General features: G+C 39.2%; 1 protein-coding gene across 1 annotated transcript; it reads left to right on the forward strand.

Moving 5' to 3' along the window:
- Positions 1-5273: 5273 nt before the first annotated feature.
- On the forward strand, positions 5274-17490 carry LOC124157721 (DDB1- and CUL4-associated factor 15). The gene is made up of 11 exons (XM_046532699.1): positions 5274-5401; positions 5813-5931; positions 10059-10307; positions 10402-10523; positions 11149-12542; positions 12989-13085; positions 13266-13375; positions 13539-13673; positions 14333-14421; positions 14583-14938; positions 16336-17490. Exons 1-11 carry the CDS (start codon positions 5312-5314, stop codon positions 16401-16403), a joined length of 2829 nt encoding a protein of 942 aa, XP_046388655.1. The 5' UTR covers positions 5274-5311; the 3' UTR covers positions 16404-17490.
- Positions 17491-18071: the final 581 nt, after the last annotated feature.

Genomic DNA, 18071 nt, shown 5'->3' on the forward strand with positions numbered 1-18071 from the left:
AAATTCTGTTATTTGGGAAGTATGATCACTGGCGACGGGAGAAGCACGAAAGAAATTATCAGCAGAATAGCCTAAGCGAAGAGAGCATTCCACCAAAAGCGAAACCTGCTTGCAGCAGGAAACTTCAATATGGAAGTGAAGAAACAATTTATAAGAACCTACATTTGGAGCATGACCCTATATGGAAGTGAGGTATGGATAATGACAGCAGCGAAGAAAGCAAGGATGGAGGCCTTCAAAATGTGGTGCTACGGAAGAATGAAGAGAATCAAATGGATCGCCCGAGTTAGTAATGAGGAAGTCCTTAGAAGAATTGGAGAAAAGAGAAGCCTCATGATAACATTAATGAGAAGACGGAACGACCATATAGGCCACATCTTGATACATAATGGCCTGATGAAGACAATCGTCGAGGAGTAAATGGATGGCAAGAACGGAAAAGGAAGACCTCGAACAAAATATATGGATCAGGCAAAGAAGGATGTGAAAAAGAATACATACGTACGTGTGAAAAGATTAGCTAATAGGAGAACTGTATGGAGAGCTGCGTGAAACCAATCTTAGGATTGCTGACCAGTGATGATGATGAGGGAGTGTAACTTCAATGGTGGTTAGATCATCATCCTAATCAGGTGGGCCTCGCAAAGAATTACTCAGACTGTGTCCAAATAGTCAACCCATCCAAATGACATGTATATGAAGTTCAAAAGCACCACTCCAATCCAAAAAATAGAAAATTCGCAATGCTAAGAATCCAGAGTGAATGATGGATGATCTCAGGCGATACGAACGGACCGAATTTGTCCGGTAGTGTTCCATGTAGAACATTTTATCGTCAAAGCAAGGTTCGGCCGCGAGCAAAAATAACCAATTCCTATTGGAACAAAAATCCACGTGGAGTAATAATCCAGATAGTTATCATATGGAGGGCGCGGGGATCAATCTGCTGGAGATTGCGAATCACCGCTTGCCTCAAAAGCAATTTCCGTCCCGAAATCCGTCCCCGACGGCAAATCGTGGATTTGATCTGAAACGTGCTGTTCCGAAGCTTTCAGCTCCAACACTCTCGCTTTTAGCTCACAAAAATACAGGGGAGAACGAATGCGTTTCCAGCGGATCTGTAAGAGAGGTGGCAAGGGTACGAATGGAGAGTGAAAAGGTTTCAATGAAGTAAGTGTGGAAACGAGTGCGTCAGTACCAGTGGGGTAGCCAGGAATTTCGTTCGGTGGGGGGGTCCAAAACCAGAGGGGTGAGTTTTTGTAAAACACGGTACTAACAATAAGTAGAGGGTTTTAAACTAATTTTAACACTTTTCATTGTCTAAAAAATCATTTTTCAAATAAATCTGTTGTAAATTCGTGATTTGACAATATTTTTATCTAATTTATGAAGGAAAGTAATTATTTTTTTATTTCGGGGGGGGGGGGGTCCGCACACTCGGACCTTCCCCCTCGCAACGCTTTTGGTCAGTACCCATGTAGAGAGCCTTGGTTCAAATCGAAGTCAGAGGCGGAGGTTTTTGCAGAAGCAACCTCCTCAAACCCAGCACCCAAAGGCGTTACGTAACTATAGTAAGTTACTGAATTATGGTTGCCATGACATGCCTTGGTCGCCTGAAACGACAGGCGTGTGCACTTGGTAAGCACTTAGGGCATAACGTTTGAAATATGATTTTATGCTTTCCCGGCGAATAATTATACTATCCATATTAGCCTGATATGAATAATTTAACCTGGTGGGAATCCCGAGAAGAATTTACCCACGGTATCATGTCTACTTAAAAATTTAATGTAATGAAAATCAGGGCAAAACTCGATGGTTTCAGGCTTTACTTTGTGAATTATTTAATTGGGCGAATTTATGGTCAAAAGTTGAACTGACTGTTATTCCAACCAATTCAAAGTTATTGTAACTCTCAACCATTCTAAGGTTGAGATTGCGGCTGTATCTTATATGATTAACGCTAACCAGACCATTAAAAACCCGCACTAAATGGCATTACCGACGTCTTCACTTGGATCCCCCGTGTGAAGGGCATCCAGATTACAGCACTCCGTCCGCGTCGGATGGACGATAAGCTGAGATACCTTCTATAGAGAGCAAAGGGAACACAGACGCTGGGCATCTATTCGCCTTGCCGTATGGCGCAAATTACCTTAGCAGCCCATCTCCTCTGCCAAATAAACTGCCGTACCGAAGACAGTTATGCAACGGACCCGAATATTCTACCCCGGATTCCGTGAGCAGGCCACTACAAGTACAGCGCTCTGCAAGTCGAGTTGGATGATTAGCCGGGGTCGCCTTGGGGTCCTTACCTAACATTCCCTGTTCGACTCCGGGTTTCCATACAAGCTCTTCCGTCATGACGAAAATAATCTTAACTTTTGGTTTCTTCCTCCAAATGTCTATCCATGAACATAGGGCGAGGAAAACCATGGAGCCATTAGACTGCGAGCCCCAAACATTTAGCTATTAGCCAAGAGAGCCAACAACTAACAATCGGTACGCTATTTCGCGGAATGAAGAGGACCCGCTTTGTAAAGATAGTTTTAAATGCTTATAATTCGATCGCATCAAAATGAAGTAATACTAAGATATTTACAACAAATAATTTCCTCCCCACAGTGACGCTTAATCGACAATTAACTAGTCGAACGCGCAACGTGTGGAGTTATTACGAACACGCAAGAGTAGCTCCCCAACCCGATGTCCCACGCATTGTTTATAACTTCCACACACCATTCATGGTATTTGAGCATTCGGGTAAAAGCCACCTCGTTGTTGTTTCCCATCGAAGCTTCTATACATTTCACAGAAAAACATTATTTCAGCAAAAATTATGGTTGCATGTACCGTTTTGCTTTTATCCCAATGGCTCAAGTATACAATCCATACTCTATCTTTACAACCATGCCATACCTGGAGAAATTTACGAAACAACCCCAGTTAACCGCAGTCTAGCAGGCAGTAGAAACATGGCAATTTATTTGAGAAGAACATCGTTTTTATAAAAGTGATGGTGGCACATACCGCTTTGCTCTCATCCCGGCTAATCGGCAAGAGAGGCCGAGGAGCAGTCTACACGCTGTGAACGACGGAATCGGCGGTCGCGGGTTGCAGCGTCGAGCGGCGAGGGGCGGCGGGGCAGGAGGGCAGCCGGCGCGACGCCCGCGGCGCTGCGCAGGCCACCCCGGCGCCTCGGGGCATCCCGACTCCGAATGCGGGTTCAAGCGGCGCCGTCTGCACGGCGGACGCCTTCCAACTGCTTGCTTGCTTGCTTTCTTCCGTGAACTCACGTGCGTTCAAAACACGGACGGCTCAAAGTGTAGGGAAGACTTTCGGAAGAGAAGGCTACAACAACAGAGTAGTAAAGGGGGCGTGTTCACTTTGCGTGCGTAGGTATGCCTCCTCCTCCTCGTTCGCAAATGGAGGGAGGAAGGGATATATATCCGACGGCGAAACAAATACACTCTCACTGGTCAACACTCCTCCTCGTCTCCCCCATCCAGTCGACTCCTTGTGTGCACGACTTGGGTGCAGAGGAGGGAAGTGATGGGCAAAAGAGTAGCAACAAAAAAATCACTCGAATATCCAATACGGCAGGTTCCTCGCAGCCTCCTTGAGGTGGTAAGAAAATCCTCTTTCAATCCTTGTGTTTTTATCCTCTTCGTGTGCTCCCGGGACGGAAACGTTGAAAAAAAAAACGAATGTAAAAAAAGTAACAAAGGAGAAGTGTAAGTTCACTGTGCACGAAAAGTGTTTCAGGCCGAAAGGGGCCTCTAGCAGCGTTTTTCCCTTGTCGCGCAAAGTGTCGCTGGATGGTTCACGAGACACTGGTGGGGTGGTCTTCCTTTCCCTGGCCGTGCCCTCTGCCAACCCCCACACTGCCCCCACTCCTTTTCCCCTCTTCCGTCGCCCCTCCCTTCTCTGCTCTTGCCCCAACCCTCTCCACGCAACCCGCCAGCCAACACTTTGATCGATCAGGGAATGTAGATTGCGGGGAGGGGAGGCCACCAGGGCTCTTCTCTGCTCCTAGCGAGTGGTTTGGTCGCCTACACTCACTCTTAGCGGAAACACCGTCACTTTTCGAGTCATGAAACTTCACCTGCACCAAACACGCACTCGAGTCCCGTCTACTGATGGAAAGGTCATCGACTGCTTTGTCTTTGAAACTCCACCGTTTCCGCGCTCCAACTGGCGTTAAGGTTATCGCACGACGACGAGAGAATAATGCTGTTATGATGTAACAGCGCCGCCAAAATTTTCTTCGCTTATGAAAACGCCTGGTCAAATAGGGACCAATTCAAGGGTGGGACTTTGACAACACGGTTTCACTCCGAAAGCCTTTCAAAATTCCGATGTGTAATTCTTAGTTTAGTACACATTTCCATACCCTTACTCCCACACACCCTTACCAACTTCCCCTACACGCCGTGTTCGACGCTAGCGCGGCCCCACTCGAAACTCTTGCTCCTGGGTGATAGTGTTGAGCTCCGGCTGTAGGTGGCACGACGGTATTTGGAGGCGCCAACTGCAAATACTATATTAATATCTTTTGATATAATAATGGCAAGGAATGTATGTTTTTACATAAATCGTATCAATTAAAGTAATATTATCATATTATGCCAATCACAACTAACCATATGTGGTTTATTAGATATTAAAAATAAAATTTTGTAACGGCCAAATGACTTTATCTTAATTTGGCGTTACTACTTTGATGACAACTTCTATTAATGAAGAAGAAGATTTGGTATGAACAAAATTCTTGTATTATTTGATAATGCCTGATGTGAGAGATGGGAGAGCCATTGCACTAATAAATTGTGATGCACCATGGAAGGGTGCACTCCCAAAAACCTCTCCAGAACCATGGAAGGGGCTAGAACTACGTGGTTCTGTAAATAGCCAAAACTATTAGCAATTCAGGCATAACTGAAATCCAAGCTCCATAAGATGCTAAAATATCGAAAAGCTAATCGGCTGTATCCGCGAAACAGTATCGGAGAGCAGTAATATTTAAACAAACTGTGTAACATGATTTCTGCTATTCTCATCAAAAGATAACGCATAAAATTCCCTAGTAAAGCATTTCGCAGGAGAAGCGAAACTACAATATATGAAACTGAGATTTGTATAAAACTATAATTCATTGATTAAGGAGATGCAGCCGATTTTATCTGCACAATAACACAAAAAACACACATACAACAATTGCATTCCATGATTTCGTTAGTCTTTTGTTTCTGCATCTTGATTCTTGAGCAGACGAAGGTGAAGTCCGTAAGGCGCAACAAAGTCGCCGAACATGGAGGTTTGCGACTCACCGAAAAGAAAAACTATTAATTGTAATAAGAAAAGGAAATCGCATTTACTCCAGAAATTGTACCAGAGAGAGGTAGATATATATATTTTGAACTCATTTATAGTATTTGTGAGACGGAGGCTTCGAAGTTTGATGAATCGGAAACGTTTCAATTTCCATAGTCTGGGTAGCCGTTGAATATGTCAAACGATAGCAATCAGTCGGAAACGCGAGGATAGTTATCGGCCGGGCTGCTAAATTATGTATTTCATTTAATGGTGTGAATTCTCACTGTTTTTCGCTCCGTTATGTGCGGAAAATTTCAAGATTTTTATATTTTTACGTGAATGGAAGTACTCGTCTTATGGTCTTCCTTGTATTTTTAAAGCTTCCGTAACACAAAGTCTATACTATGCTTAGTAACTGCTTAGTATTCCTAATTTAGTTTTTCTTTATTTTATGAGCACTGAATAATATTTTGTGGTATTGTCTTTTGCTTGGCAGATACAAGGATCATATGGTCCTTTCGTGCGAGCTGCAAATCAGCCTCTGTTTAGTCGTTTACCTCACCGACTTGCGTTCAACTTAGGAGAAGTTGTTCCTGAATCTGCTCTAATTGCTGGGTAAGTATCGTTAGATATTGGTTTGCATATGGCTCCGTCTACGAGAAATTATGAATCCGTACGAAAAAGATGTCGATGTAATTTTCGATTTTTCCATCCATGGTGGTGAACGATGAAATGGTGTAATTGGTGCTGTTATGTTTATACTTTACATGTTTATTTGACAGTTTCGCTCTATACTTCAAGTTTTTAATTTGGGATAGTTATATTTTTGTGCATTCAGTTTCATTGAGGGAAAAACCTGCTTGCTATGAGAAGATTTTAAGCTTTGTAACAAAATATAAATATTGAGGGACCCAACTAGTAAGAGAGGGCCTCTCAGTAACATCTCATTACTTAAGTTGCTGGAAGTCCTCTGTTTTTTTATTTTCTGTAATTTACGTCGTGTGGCTGAGAAATGGTTTCTGAAGATTTTGTGGTATGGTGGTATCTTCATGTTTTTGTTACCAGATTTGTTGGGATGAATACTTTGTTTTATCTCGAAATTTTAATCATCTTTAATTTTTAAGGCTAAAGATATTGGCAAATTGCATTCCAATCTCTTATCAGGAATATTAATTAGTCATTTTGTCCATTGTAAGATTATATTATTTCTTGTATCAATCAAGTCCATGATGACGATCCATAGCTTCCATTCCTCAATGTATTTTCCCTAACAGTTTTCTGTGTCACATCTCTGGTGTATCACCTATGAGTCTTTGACTTTGAATCATCATTGCTTAGGTCTCCATTGTCATTATCCATATATTTCTTTTACCAAGCATTTTACAAGCTATCTTAACACTAAATTTTGTTACATTTAGTCTCATGTGTGATATAGCTGAAGTGATTCAATTCATAAAGTAAGGAAATTCCAGAGTGACACAGCAAACCTGGAAATAGTGTTGATTCACATATTTTATATTCTGTTATCAGTTTAGTATTCTTACAATAAATCTTGATAGATATTACTGAGTACAGTTGTTAATTCCATATAATTTCTATGTATAAGAAATTATATGAAAGCTTCCTTTTTTTTCTTAAAATCAGGGGTATCTGTTGAGACTGGATTAAGGCCCTATTTGTTGACTCTCTTCTTAGGTCTGTTCTAGTAATATCTGGTTTTATATGTACATTGCACATTGTACACCAGGTAGTGCATTTTTGTGATCAAAAACGTGTAACAGAGGACGAAGTTGTCTCTATATTCCTGCAGTCATTTATTTGTTAGGAAAAACAAATGTTTACTCTGCTGACATTTGTGTTTCTTGATTTTTCTCCCTAGTCACATATTTTCCATTATCTTTTATGTCTTCTTACAGCAGTCACAGCATTTTTGATCCCATTATTATAGATATCCTCTGGGATATATTTGATTCATATTTAAAATGGTGATATCACAATATAAACCTTGTGCATAAGCGATATGTATCACTTTTGATTATTAATAAAATACAATTTGAGATTCCACAATAAGCAATGGTTGGCCATGGAGCCTTCATTTACTGGGCTCTCATGCCTATAGCAGTTATGTATTGAATCTGTATGAAGTAAAAACTTTTGTTCTCTGTTCAATGATTTATCAATATCCCTTTCTTCAAGGAATCTATAGATATTATGTGTATTGAGCCTACATGACTAAGTACTTGATTCCAGAAATCTAAGCGAAAGCCAAATGTGTGACCATTGCTCTCAGGGTTATGATGGAGAGAAAGGTTGAGGCATTATTTTAGGTGCTGATACTAGATTCTCACAATGGCATGTGTTTTATAGCATCTTCCTCATCTGTGCCTAACTATAACCAGCCAAACTGGCTTCTGGGGATCAATTCACTTGAAGTGCATATTTTCTCTATACTATGAGTTATCAGTTGTATTCTTTTTTATCTTTCCTGGTTTGCTTTCTTTTCAGTGCACTGCATAACCCTCATCCATATTAACATACTTATTTTTTATATTCATTAACTCTTTCTCGTACTACCACCTTAAGCTATCCTCACCTACCAAACAATTCTTTGGTCATTTCAGACTGGAATGATCGCATGGTATTACCAACATGTATGCATACAAAAATCATTCCAGTCTTAAATGACCAAATCATTGTTGGTTGGTGGACATAGCTTGAGGTGGTAGTATAAGAATGAGGTAATTTTCTCTTACCACATTTTCTGTTTTACATACTATTATTGACTAAATGCACCTATAAATATAAAACCACTCAGTCTTCACAGAAAATGCAGTGTTTTGACAAATTTGGCTGATCATTTACCCTGACTGACAACTCTAATTGGAGGTTCTGCAGTTAAATTACCCAACTCACGATGTAGCCAGTACTTAAATCTTCGATCAACCTTATTGATGACGTTTTTTTTGCCTGGCCAATGAGCATTTGTGACTGTCTGTAATCTACCCTTGATGGTCAGGGGTATGGATATACCCCTGACCAGCAAGGATATGTTTCGATCAATGGATCAATATTTTTTTATTTAATACTCTTAATGTATGTCCTGCAATACTCACATTAATGTTTTGCTCTCTAAATTAATCCTTGAAAGTGTAGTTTTGGTTTTGAAAAAGTGCTGCAAATGGTTATTTGCATAGTCAATTCTGAAAATGTAATTAGCAATTCATTAGGTAAATAAGTGTCACATAATTGTTTGCTGGGGATTTTACTTATGTTGCTGCTTGCTTATTTCGGTTCTAATTCATCGTCATGGAAGTCTTTATTGTTTTCGCTCCTCATTCCCATGGCTGAGAATGCAGGACATGCCTGTTGCTCGGTGGAACTCCTTTTAATTGTAGACCCATGAGCATTTTCCTTTTTTTTTTTTTGAACATTTTCCTTAATTGTTTTGAAGAATAAATTTCTCATATCCTGTAGCTGCCTTGAACATTTTAGGTCTGATCATTCACCATGGGTGCTATAGAGGGATGTTCATTGGACAACGTTGTGCTCAATTGAATTCATTGCATATCAGGAATTAATCACCTTATGCTACTTTAAATCTAAACTTCAATCCCAGAATGGTAAAGACTGTAGGATTTTATGCAGCAGATATCTGATGGATAGATGGCTGGACCAATGAATCTTCCTAGCTTTGTATGCTTAAATTTCACTTTTCTTATGAGGACTCAAGAAGATTCCATAGTGTGAGGGAAATCTAGATAAGCTAATTTTCATGGATAAAAGTACATGATTTCCTGGAAAAATTCACTATCCAGGTGGATAACTGTTTTGTAAATACTAATTTATATTTTGATTAATTTCATTTTAAATGACGATTCTAATTCAGTGAAGTATTTATTTTATTGACTTTACGTGTTACGTTTTTATGTCAGTGTCATTCCTTGATATTGATGCTATACTTTAGTGAGTTTATTTCGAGAATGTTATGGACGGATCACAATATGTGTCTATAATAATACTAAATCAAGTTACATATCGAAGAAGTAAATAATACTTATGCTTTAAGACCATTTTTTAAATGCTAGTGCTCATGAAATGAGTATCATTAACCTTTACACTGTGGCAGTCAGCATTGAATGTGATCCTGAACTCATTTTATCATTAAAAAGTAAAATCCATTGCTATTGCTAAATTAATTTTTTTTGGGTTCATAGTTGGTTGGGAGTAAAGGTAATTTTTTTGCAAGCATGGTCTGAATAATGACAACGACCTGTAGGTGAAGCATAAAATTAGCATATTAGCTTTTGTCATCAGGCATGGTATAAAGGATAGCAAATAAGTTTGCATTGACTGAGAGACTTAAATCCCCATGTATGTCATTCCTAGTGCATCAGTCCATGTTTCTATTTAGCATATGGGATACATTTTTTATCATTATGTGGGTGATTGAGTGAATTGCATTTATATTGTCCATTACAAGGTTGCTGTTAAATAATGGATGAGATTAGTTCATTGAATAATTATTATTTTTTCTTGAGTGAACGTATTTGTTATTTTTATGTCGCAAAAATATGCGTTGGAGAATCATTCTCAAAGCATTTCTTTTTTTGCCTTGAAGAATATATATTAATGAAATTCTCTTAAGCAGTGTGTTAACTATAAGTACTTATACGTATCTTTTATGTGCTTGACATCAAATAAAACTGAATTCATCAAATTATGCCTTCTCTTTTTCGTTTCAGCCATGTTTTTATGGGATTATCAAGATGTGGCCAATTCCTTATGTCATACACACACACAGTGGAACCAGACAATTCATTTGACATGGTGTATAGGTACAGACTGCACTGGTGGACGTTTGTGCCATCACAACGCTCACGTAAAGTTGCTGAAGTTACTCTATTCAGTGATGCTGGTGTTGGCCACAATGTATTCATCTCTATCAGTCAATGGCCTACAGACACCAAACATGTCCTCATTTATGGTTGCAGGTAAATAATTTAATGACTATCGTAAGTGTCCGATTTGTGCATAGTACATTTGTTCATCCTTCAGCTGACCAACTTCTTAAACGTCTTATTTCAGCGATGATCCACTTGAAAGATCACTAAATCAGTCAGCACACTGCTACCTCACAATAACTACAGTGCCATCTATGCATAACTGTCCAGACTGCTTAAAGGTTGCTGCTTCCTATGAGGATGAAGGTACGTACATTTTCAGTGTCAAACAATTCCTCAGTATTTATTTTATAAGTTTCCCATTGTTTGGAACTTTCATTAATGCCCATGTCAGAGAGTAATTGACCTTGCCAGATAGCATGCTTGGACTTGTACTAAGTCATATGTTGTGTGATGTTATGTTAGCGCACAGAAAGTAGAAATATATGTTGCTGCATCGTCATACCATATGGTATGCATGGCTTGGCTATGAATATTCTGTTCTCAATAGTATACTTTAACTAGTTTAATGTGAAACACAAATTATATCAAATGAAATATAATCATGCATTTTGGCAGGAAATATTTTTTGGAAGCCATTTAATGTTTAATATGGAAGCTGATTACCATTAAGATTGTTTCTTTTACTGATTCCAATATTTCTTTAAATTTTGTGGCATTTGATAGATATTGATTTACTCAAACTATTTGTGAATTGTGTAATTTAAGTGATCATGATCTTTGCAATGACATCAGTCTCTATTCCTAGCAGTATCTAAGATTTTTGTTAGTTATCGTACCATCTGAAATAAGTTTTTATTATCATAAGAAGTCAATAGTATAATATTCCTTAACTAAGCAATATCTTTCAACTTTTCTTTTGAATGATTAGACTTGGCTGCCAGCTGGGATAGTTGTGTCCGCTTCAGCTGCCTTCGCCATGGCCTAACCGTCCACACAACTTTTGATGTGGTGCCGCCTTTTCCCAAATTTGAGCCACGAATCAGCATGCGACATGAGGGCACTGTTGTCATAAACACAGGAAACTTCCTCCATGCTCTGCATGTCAGAATGGAGAACGTTCCTGGAGGGAAGAGCGTTGGAGGTGGACCTCAAACCAGTAATTGGAATGGGGGAGCAAGCCATAAAACTGAGACAGAGACTGAGGCCATGCCAGCCGAAGGGCAGGAAGACGATGAGGAGACTGAAGAGGAGGAAGATCCCTGGGTGCTTGAAGGAGAAAAGGGAGGGATCTGCAAGAGGCCAGCGGGTCGTGCTGCATCTCAGCCAGTGAGGACTACGTGTCCGAGGCCATGTCTCACTGCCCCCTTGAGAATCAAAGAGTGTCCAGAGGGTGATGAGGGAAAAGTACGATGTAGGAGTGGGAGTAATCGTAGAACTCGTTTGGGTGAAATGATGCGTCGTTGGTGCCGTCCCGATGAGGTGGAGGTGGAGTGGGCCTGCTGGGGAAGCTGGGATGGCCATGAAGAGAGCAACAGTGAGGAGGGTGCCATGGGGCATCGCCCTCCAGTCAAGAGGGGATTTGTTGAGGTCTGGGGATGTGGTGAGGAAACAGAACTCGGAGGAAGGAGAGAGGTGTCAGACTTGGCGGATGCACGGCGTGAATTGAGCATCACATGTGGAGACACCCCAGCATCACCAGTCACTTTCCTATCCTACCCATCGACTGGCGATGAATCTGTGGGTGGGGGGGTGAGGTCAAGACGCATGGCTGCAGAGCGTGCGTACGAATTCACGGACGAGTCTGACTCATGGGGTGGCGGAGCATGTGAGAAACTGAGTGTGTTTCGTCGCCGTCGCTTGGCCGACAAGAAGTATGAATTCTGTGATGATGAAGATGCAGAGAATGTTGTTCCTTTTTGGGTGATGCGGGGGTCGTCGGCCCGTGGAGAGCTGAGTGGGGGGAGGGGAGGGGGCCGGGCCCCGTCCCCCGCCTCCCCATGCTCTGCCGCCTCTCCAACCCCACCGCCCTCAGTGGCAGCCACAGCCTCCCCCCCTCATGCTCACCTGCCACCTGTGCAGGAATTGGCTGGCTCGGGTGGTGGAGAGACAGCCTCCCAAGTGGTGTTGAGGCCCCTGAACAGGAATACCTCAGCTGCTGTGACTAATGTCCATCATGTGAGGGAGGCAGCTGGCTTGGGAGCCGGAGATAGGAAGCCTGCCCCTCAGGCTGTGGTGAGAGTTGGGCTGCTGGCTTGTGGAACTCCAGTGCCAACCTCTACCTCTCCTGCTCCAGTTCAAGCTCCCATCCAAAGTCACTGCCAAGTGCGTTTCAGTTTCTCCTTTCTTCCTCATTGATATTTTTGAAACAGAGAACTTTGATGGTCCATCTATGTTTAATTCATCCTTTCTTCATCCCATGAATCATTTTTTAGTTTCTTTCTCCATTATGTATAAACTTAGTGTATTAATTTGTTTCATTTTAAGGTTATTTGTTGTGCTTGAAGTGCATCATTTTTGCTGAAATTCTTCAATAACTCCATAAAAACTTTTTGTCGATCTTTTCCTTAAATTTATAAGTATTTTAGCATAGTTGGAAAAAAATTAATGCTTTCAAATATTTCCTTCGTATATATTAAAATGTTCTCAGATTTTTTGGAAGGAATTTCTCAGTAACCTGGAGTTGAATCAGTTCATTAATATTTTTCCATTTTTCTTTGGGCATACCATGAAAATAATTTTATTCTTTCTCTACTTCTAAATATCCTTAGTCGGGAATAGCCTCATCTACGGGTTGCTCAGTGCAGTATAAAAGGTGGTACCTTGAAGTGGATGATGAACTAATATCAGTCATTACCGACATTGAAGGTAAATCTATTTACTGGCTGTTTTCTCTCTTAATAAAGCCTTATACATTTTAGAAATCAAAATGTTGATGATTATTAGCATGAAATAAACCTTCAACTATTGTAGCATATATACTTATTCCATTTGCTATAAATATTATGTATTTTCTCTTGGGTCTTATTTTCATTCTTTTTGTCATAGATGATGATCTCAGTAGCAGTACTGGTTATCACAGTGCCCTTCCATTAGATGTACATGGCTCAGGTTATGCTCAAATGCAGATGGTGTCTAGTGCCAAAGTTGAAAAATTGGTAAGTGTACACTTATTGTGGATTTTGGGTGCTTCATATGTGCATGCCATTACATTATTCCTGAGTTATCTTTGTGATTAGCGAAATGATATTTTTGTATGACGTTGAGCACTCTTCTCTGCGCATAAGGTCTTAACATTGTTCACTTTTTTTGTGTTTGCAGCGGGCCCCTAGTGTGTTGGTGCATCAGATGACATTGGATGTGGAGCAGTTTTGTCATGAAGTAGCTCAAAAGTTGTGTGCCGATGCAGGAAAAAAGTATTGGTTCTGCAATGACTACGATGTAGAGATTGTGGCAGTGAGTATTTTCTTACATTTTTTAAATCGTACCAAGGCAAATTCTCAATGAAAAGTTACTTCTTTGATTAGCTTTTATATGATATTTAATTTTGGAAGCTCTCCTCAATATCACATCTCTGCTCTGTAAGTATGGGAAACATTTCCAAAATATTAAGTTTTTCCATTAAAAACCTTAAATAAAAGTGTGTGAGGTGAAGTGAATACAGATAGTTGAATACTATGACTTTCTTGCTTTCTAGCAATGCACAATGGTAATATCAGTATCTCTGGAAATTCTACTAATTATGAGTGTGTTCCTTGAATTTACAGCAGATGGTCTGTGGAATTGTCTTAGATTAGATGACCATCTTGATGTGGATGAATGCCAAATGGCCATTATTATCATAGTAGCAAATTGTTGAAACCTAAGCATAGTTATGGTTATCAATCCCAAGGTTGATTACAGGCACATCTCTGCTCAATTCTGTTTTTAGCTTATCTCCATTTCTACGCTAATTTTCTCTTTTTTCTCTGCACTTATATCATAATTTATTCCATGTAATGCATTCTTTCCTCTATAGAAATTATTTATTGTTGTAATATTTTTTCTTCGTATGCTTTTCACCAGTTAAAGGCACATTGCTATTTCTTTAGTTACATGATTTTTTTTATATTCAGGTCTGTCCAATCTCAGGCGATGTGATAGCTGTGGCAGCAATGCTCATTCAGGCAGCAGTGAAAACAAAAGGCTTAGCCAAGAGTCAGAGGTAGGCCTCCTCTTTTTGGTGTCATAATTATGTTACTCCCTATGTGAGTTGGTCATATCATCAGCCAATCCATTTGTGAATGAATGGAAATCCTTTTTCTTCTTATCCATAACCGGCTTCATGAATAACTTTCTCTTATCAAACCTTGCTGATTGTTTCAGGTATCCAGTGAGTAGTGTCCAGCGGAGTAAATACCAGACAAGTGTCCGATTTGTTTGGAATCTTGACAGTGGCAGATATCAGGTTGTGGATGCAGATGAGTTGAGAGAGGTAATAGAGACTGAGGCTAGCGGAGGAACTGCCCGAGGCAATGAAGCCGCTGATCGTAGTGATGTAGACTTTTGGAATGAAATGTGGAGTGGGGCATACAATGGAGGGAGTGAAGGAATGAAGGCTAATAGTGAAGGCCCTCGATGGCACCCAGCTCGGACAGATAGTCTTCAACTGCGCCGTCTCATTCCACCACCACTGTCACAGCACGGCGTTCGAACTCTCTCAAATCAGAGTGAATTAAGAGGTGAGTTGTCAATAAAATGGCCATGTTTGGGAATTTTTTTCATTTTCTTTAGCATTTTCCCACAGTGAAATTATGAATTGCATACAAATGACTTGATTCCTTTAACCGAGAAGCCTGAATACCTAAATCCAGGAGCATTTAATTTAAAGTGAAAAATCCTTGTGAATTTAAGTTTTGAAATTTACATTAGTGTTTCCATACAAATTCAATGGCTGTATATGAAAGTGGATGAAGTTTGATAGGAATCAGTATAGATTCACAGGTATATGTTGAGAAAATTCATTGAAATCTATTATAATAGGAGTCCATTCAAATTAAGCCATACCCTAGATGTTCCTATGTTAGAAAATTGCTGAGATATTGCGTAAATCTTATTTTAGCCTCATTTGAGGTTTCTCTAGACTTTGAAAGTCTACCCAAAACTATTAAATGCATGACGAAAAAAATCAATAGCCATGTTCTTATCTAAAAAATGTATGAGTGAATCAGTGAATGATGGCTGACTAAAATGAGATTTGTGTAACAACTTCGTTAATGATAGCTCATACTGGCTGGCTTTAGCAGGTGGTTAGGAAAGCAGCTGTCCCCTCAAGAGCCCCAATGCAGGTTCTCAGGTCAATTCTTAATTATTCTAAGCTTGTGTTAATTCACTGACATATGTTTTCACTGAATGAAATAATAGTTACATATATGTATGTAGCTTTAAATGAAATTGAAATACATTATGCCATGTATGTTTTCAGCTGTCTTTCTTTGTTGTTTCTGTGCTTTCTTGTTGGATAAGAAAATTGTTCGGAAAGATTTTCATACTGGAAGTGGTGGAGCTTCCAAATAGCTGGCGCCAGAAATAGCATGGCTGTATTCCAAATAAATTTATGTTTCAACTTCATTCAGAATACGGGTCAACATAATAATGACCTGTGGAATAGCAACTGCTTTTTATTCCCACCCCTTATCCAGAATAGATGCCCATAAGCTGTTCTGGACCAACTTTCTTATTCATTTGGACAGAATATGGAAAGCTTCTTTTTGCCATGTAGCAGAAACATTTCTTACACCTGAATCCTGTCAAACAACCATTTGCGTATCAAGATTGTGAAACAAAATTAGAGACAAATCCATTAAGTTACCCGTTTTTACATGTTTTCCCTCTTATAATTCTTTTTCCGTCCGGTGTCATTACTATCTCAGTTGTACTAATAAACCTTGCCTCAGCAGTTTCAAAGGCATATTATATTGCAAGTGGATTCTTTTTTTTTTGCTAATGAAAAGGCTACTGCTGCCCGGGTGGCATTTTTGTAACTGCAGTGAAATCTATTATTATCAGGACTACTTGAAAAATTGCAAATTCATAATATTTTACTCTCAATCATAACATTTTTATCATTTCTTTGTAGGTATTTCCTTGAAGAAAATAGTGGATGTGGACAATATGGTTGCTCTAGTTTTTGATGACTACGCATGAGCAATTTCCAGTGATGTCATTGGCCATTCTCAGAGAGAAGGAGCATCTCTTCATAACTTCTAAGAATCTCAAGGCATGAGATGGCTCTGGTAATTGTGCAGGGATGTCTTTGTCAGCTTTTGAACTGTTTAGTCAGTTCTATTTTGCTTTTTCTGTACAATTTTGGATGGTTTCTCATTTCTCAAGATTTTTTCAGATTTTGCTGTGTAGCTAATTTAGCTACTCAGGGGAAACTATTTGCCCAGCTGCAATTGCCATATGTATGACTTGATGAATGATTATTATGAAATTGCTTCTCATATGGGCAATGTATGGATGAATTTTTCCCATCCAGTCCCATTGTAGCTCACGAAGAGCTGTTATTTGTTTTGTAAGTTATTGTTTCATTTAAATTACTGAGGATTTAGCTGAATCAATTGTAAACCTCACCTGACAATTTTAATACACTAGCGTTGCATTTGAAATTGAATTAAATTGTATGTCAGAGTTTTGTGTCTCCTGTATTTATATATGAGATATCCTTTGGATTACTTTTGACTTGAACGAATCTCAAGGCAAGAGATATAACTGTGGATATTGTGCAGAGATACACTTCCTCCAAATGAACTGATCGATCAGATCCCCAACGCTGTGTTTCTGTGCGGTTTCTGACTTTTTTTATTTTACTGCATAGTTGGATAAGCTGTGCAGGCAAAAGTATTTGCCCAGTCGAGTTGCCATGTTTATTTATGGCGGATGATATTGTGATCTGGGCATTATAAGGATGAATTTTTTCCATCTACTACAATTGCTGCTCATACAGAGCTTTTATTTGTCCGTGTAAGTTATTGTTTTAATTAAATTTGATGAGGAAACAGCTACCATGACTCTTTCCTTGTCTGGAAATCTTATCAACTGGCATAGCATTTGAAATTAAATTGTATTTCAAATATTTTATGTCCGCTGTAATTCTACGTGAAATATGTTCGTGTTCTTGTTTCTTCATATCATTCTGTTTTTCATGATGAGTGTATGAGAAAGTGTAAATGTTCAAAAATGTATGGTTGAATAGGCCTATAGCAAGACCATTAAATTTCATTCAAGAAATGCTCAATTGTTTCCTTTTTTACACATTTTTATTGTGTGTACACAATATACTCAAAATATGCATGTATTTCTAACCCCTGGATATAGAACTAAGGTTCCTATTAATATTCATATTAATTACCATGCATGTGGGTTGTAATTTTCATTTATAGTAGTTGCCTTAAAATGCAAAATCAAAGTATATTTTTTAACATTACATGTATTTATTATGCTTGATGGTTTTGGTCAAATGATATTTCAATGATGACTCTCTATGAAAATGTAAATAGCAGGGGCAGAACTTTTTTTTAGGAAAAAATGCATTTGCTTATCTTTAAAGGTATGAAAATTTCATTGAATTCAGAAATGATGGGGTAAATTTTTGAGAATGGGTTGTTGCAGGGGAAGATTTAATTTCCCATCATAATCTACCAATTTAGAAGACTTTCCATTTGTTTTGTGGCAAGTTGAATCTCCATCCCAATGAAGTGGAAAGCCTGAACAGAAAATAGACATTTGATGGGTTAAGCATAGGGCAGGGAGAATTAGAGAATGTTAGGGTGAAAGCCTAGAGAAGACTCTTAATCCAACATACAGTTAAGT

The sequence above is a fragment of the Ischnura elegans genome, chromosome 1 (genome assembly GCF_921293095.1).
Source record: "Ischnura elegans chromosome 1, ioIscEleg1.1, whole genome shotgun sequence".
Lineage (NCBI taxonomy): Eukaryota > Metazoa > Arthropoda > Insecta > Odonata > Coenagrionidae > Ischnura > Ischnura elegans.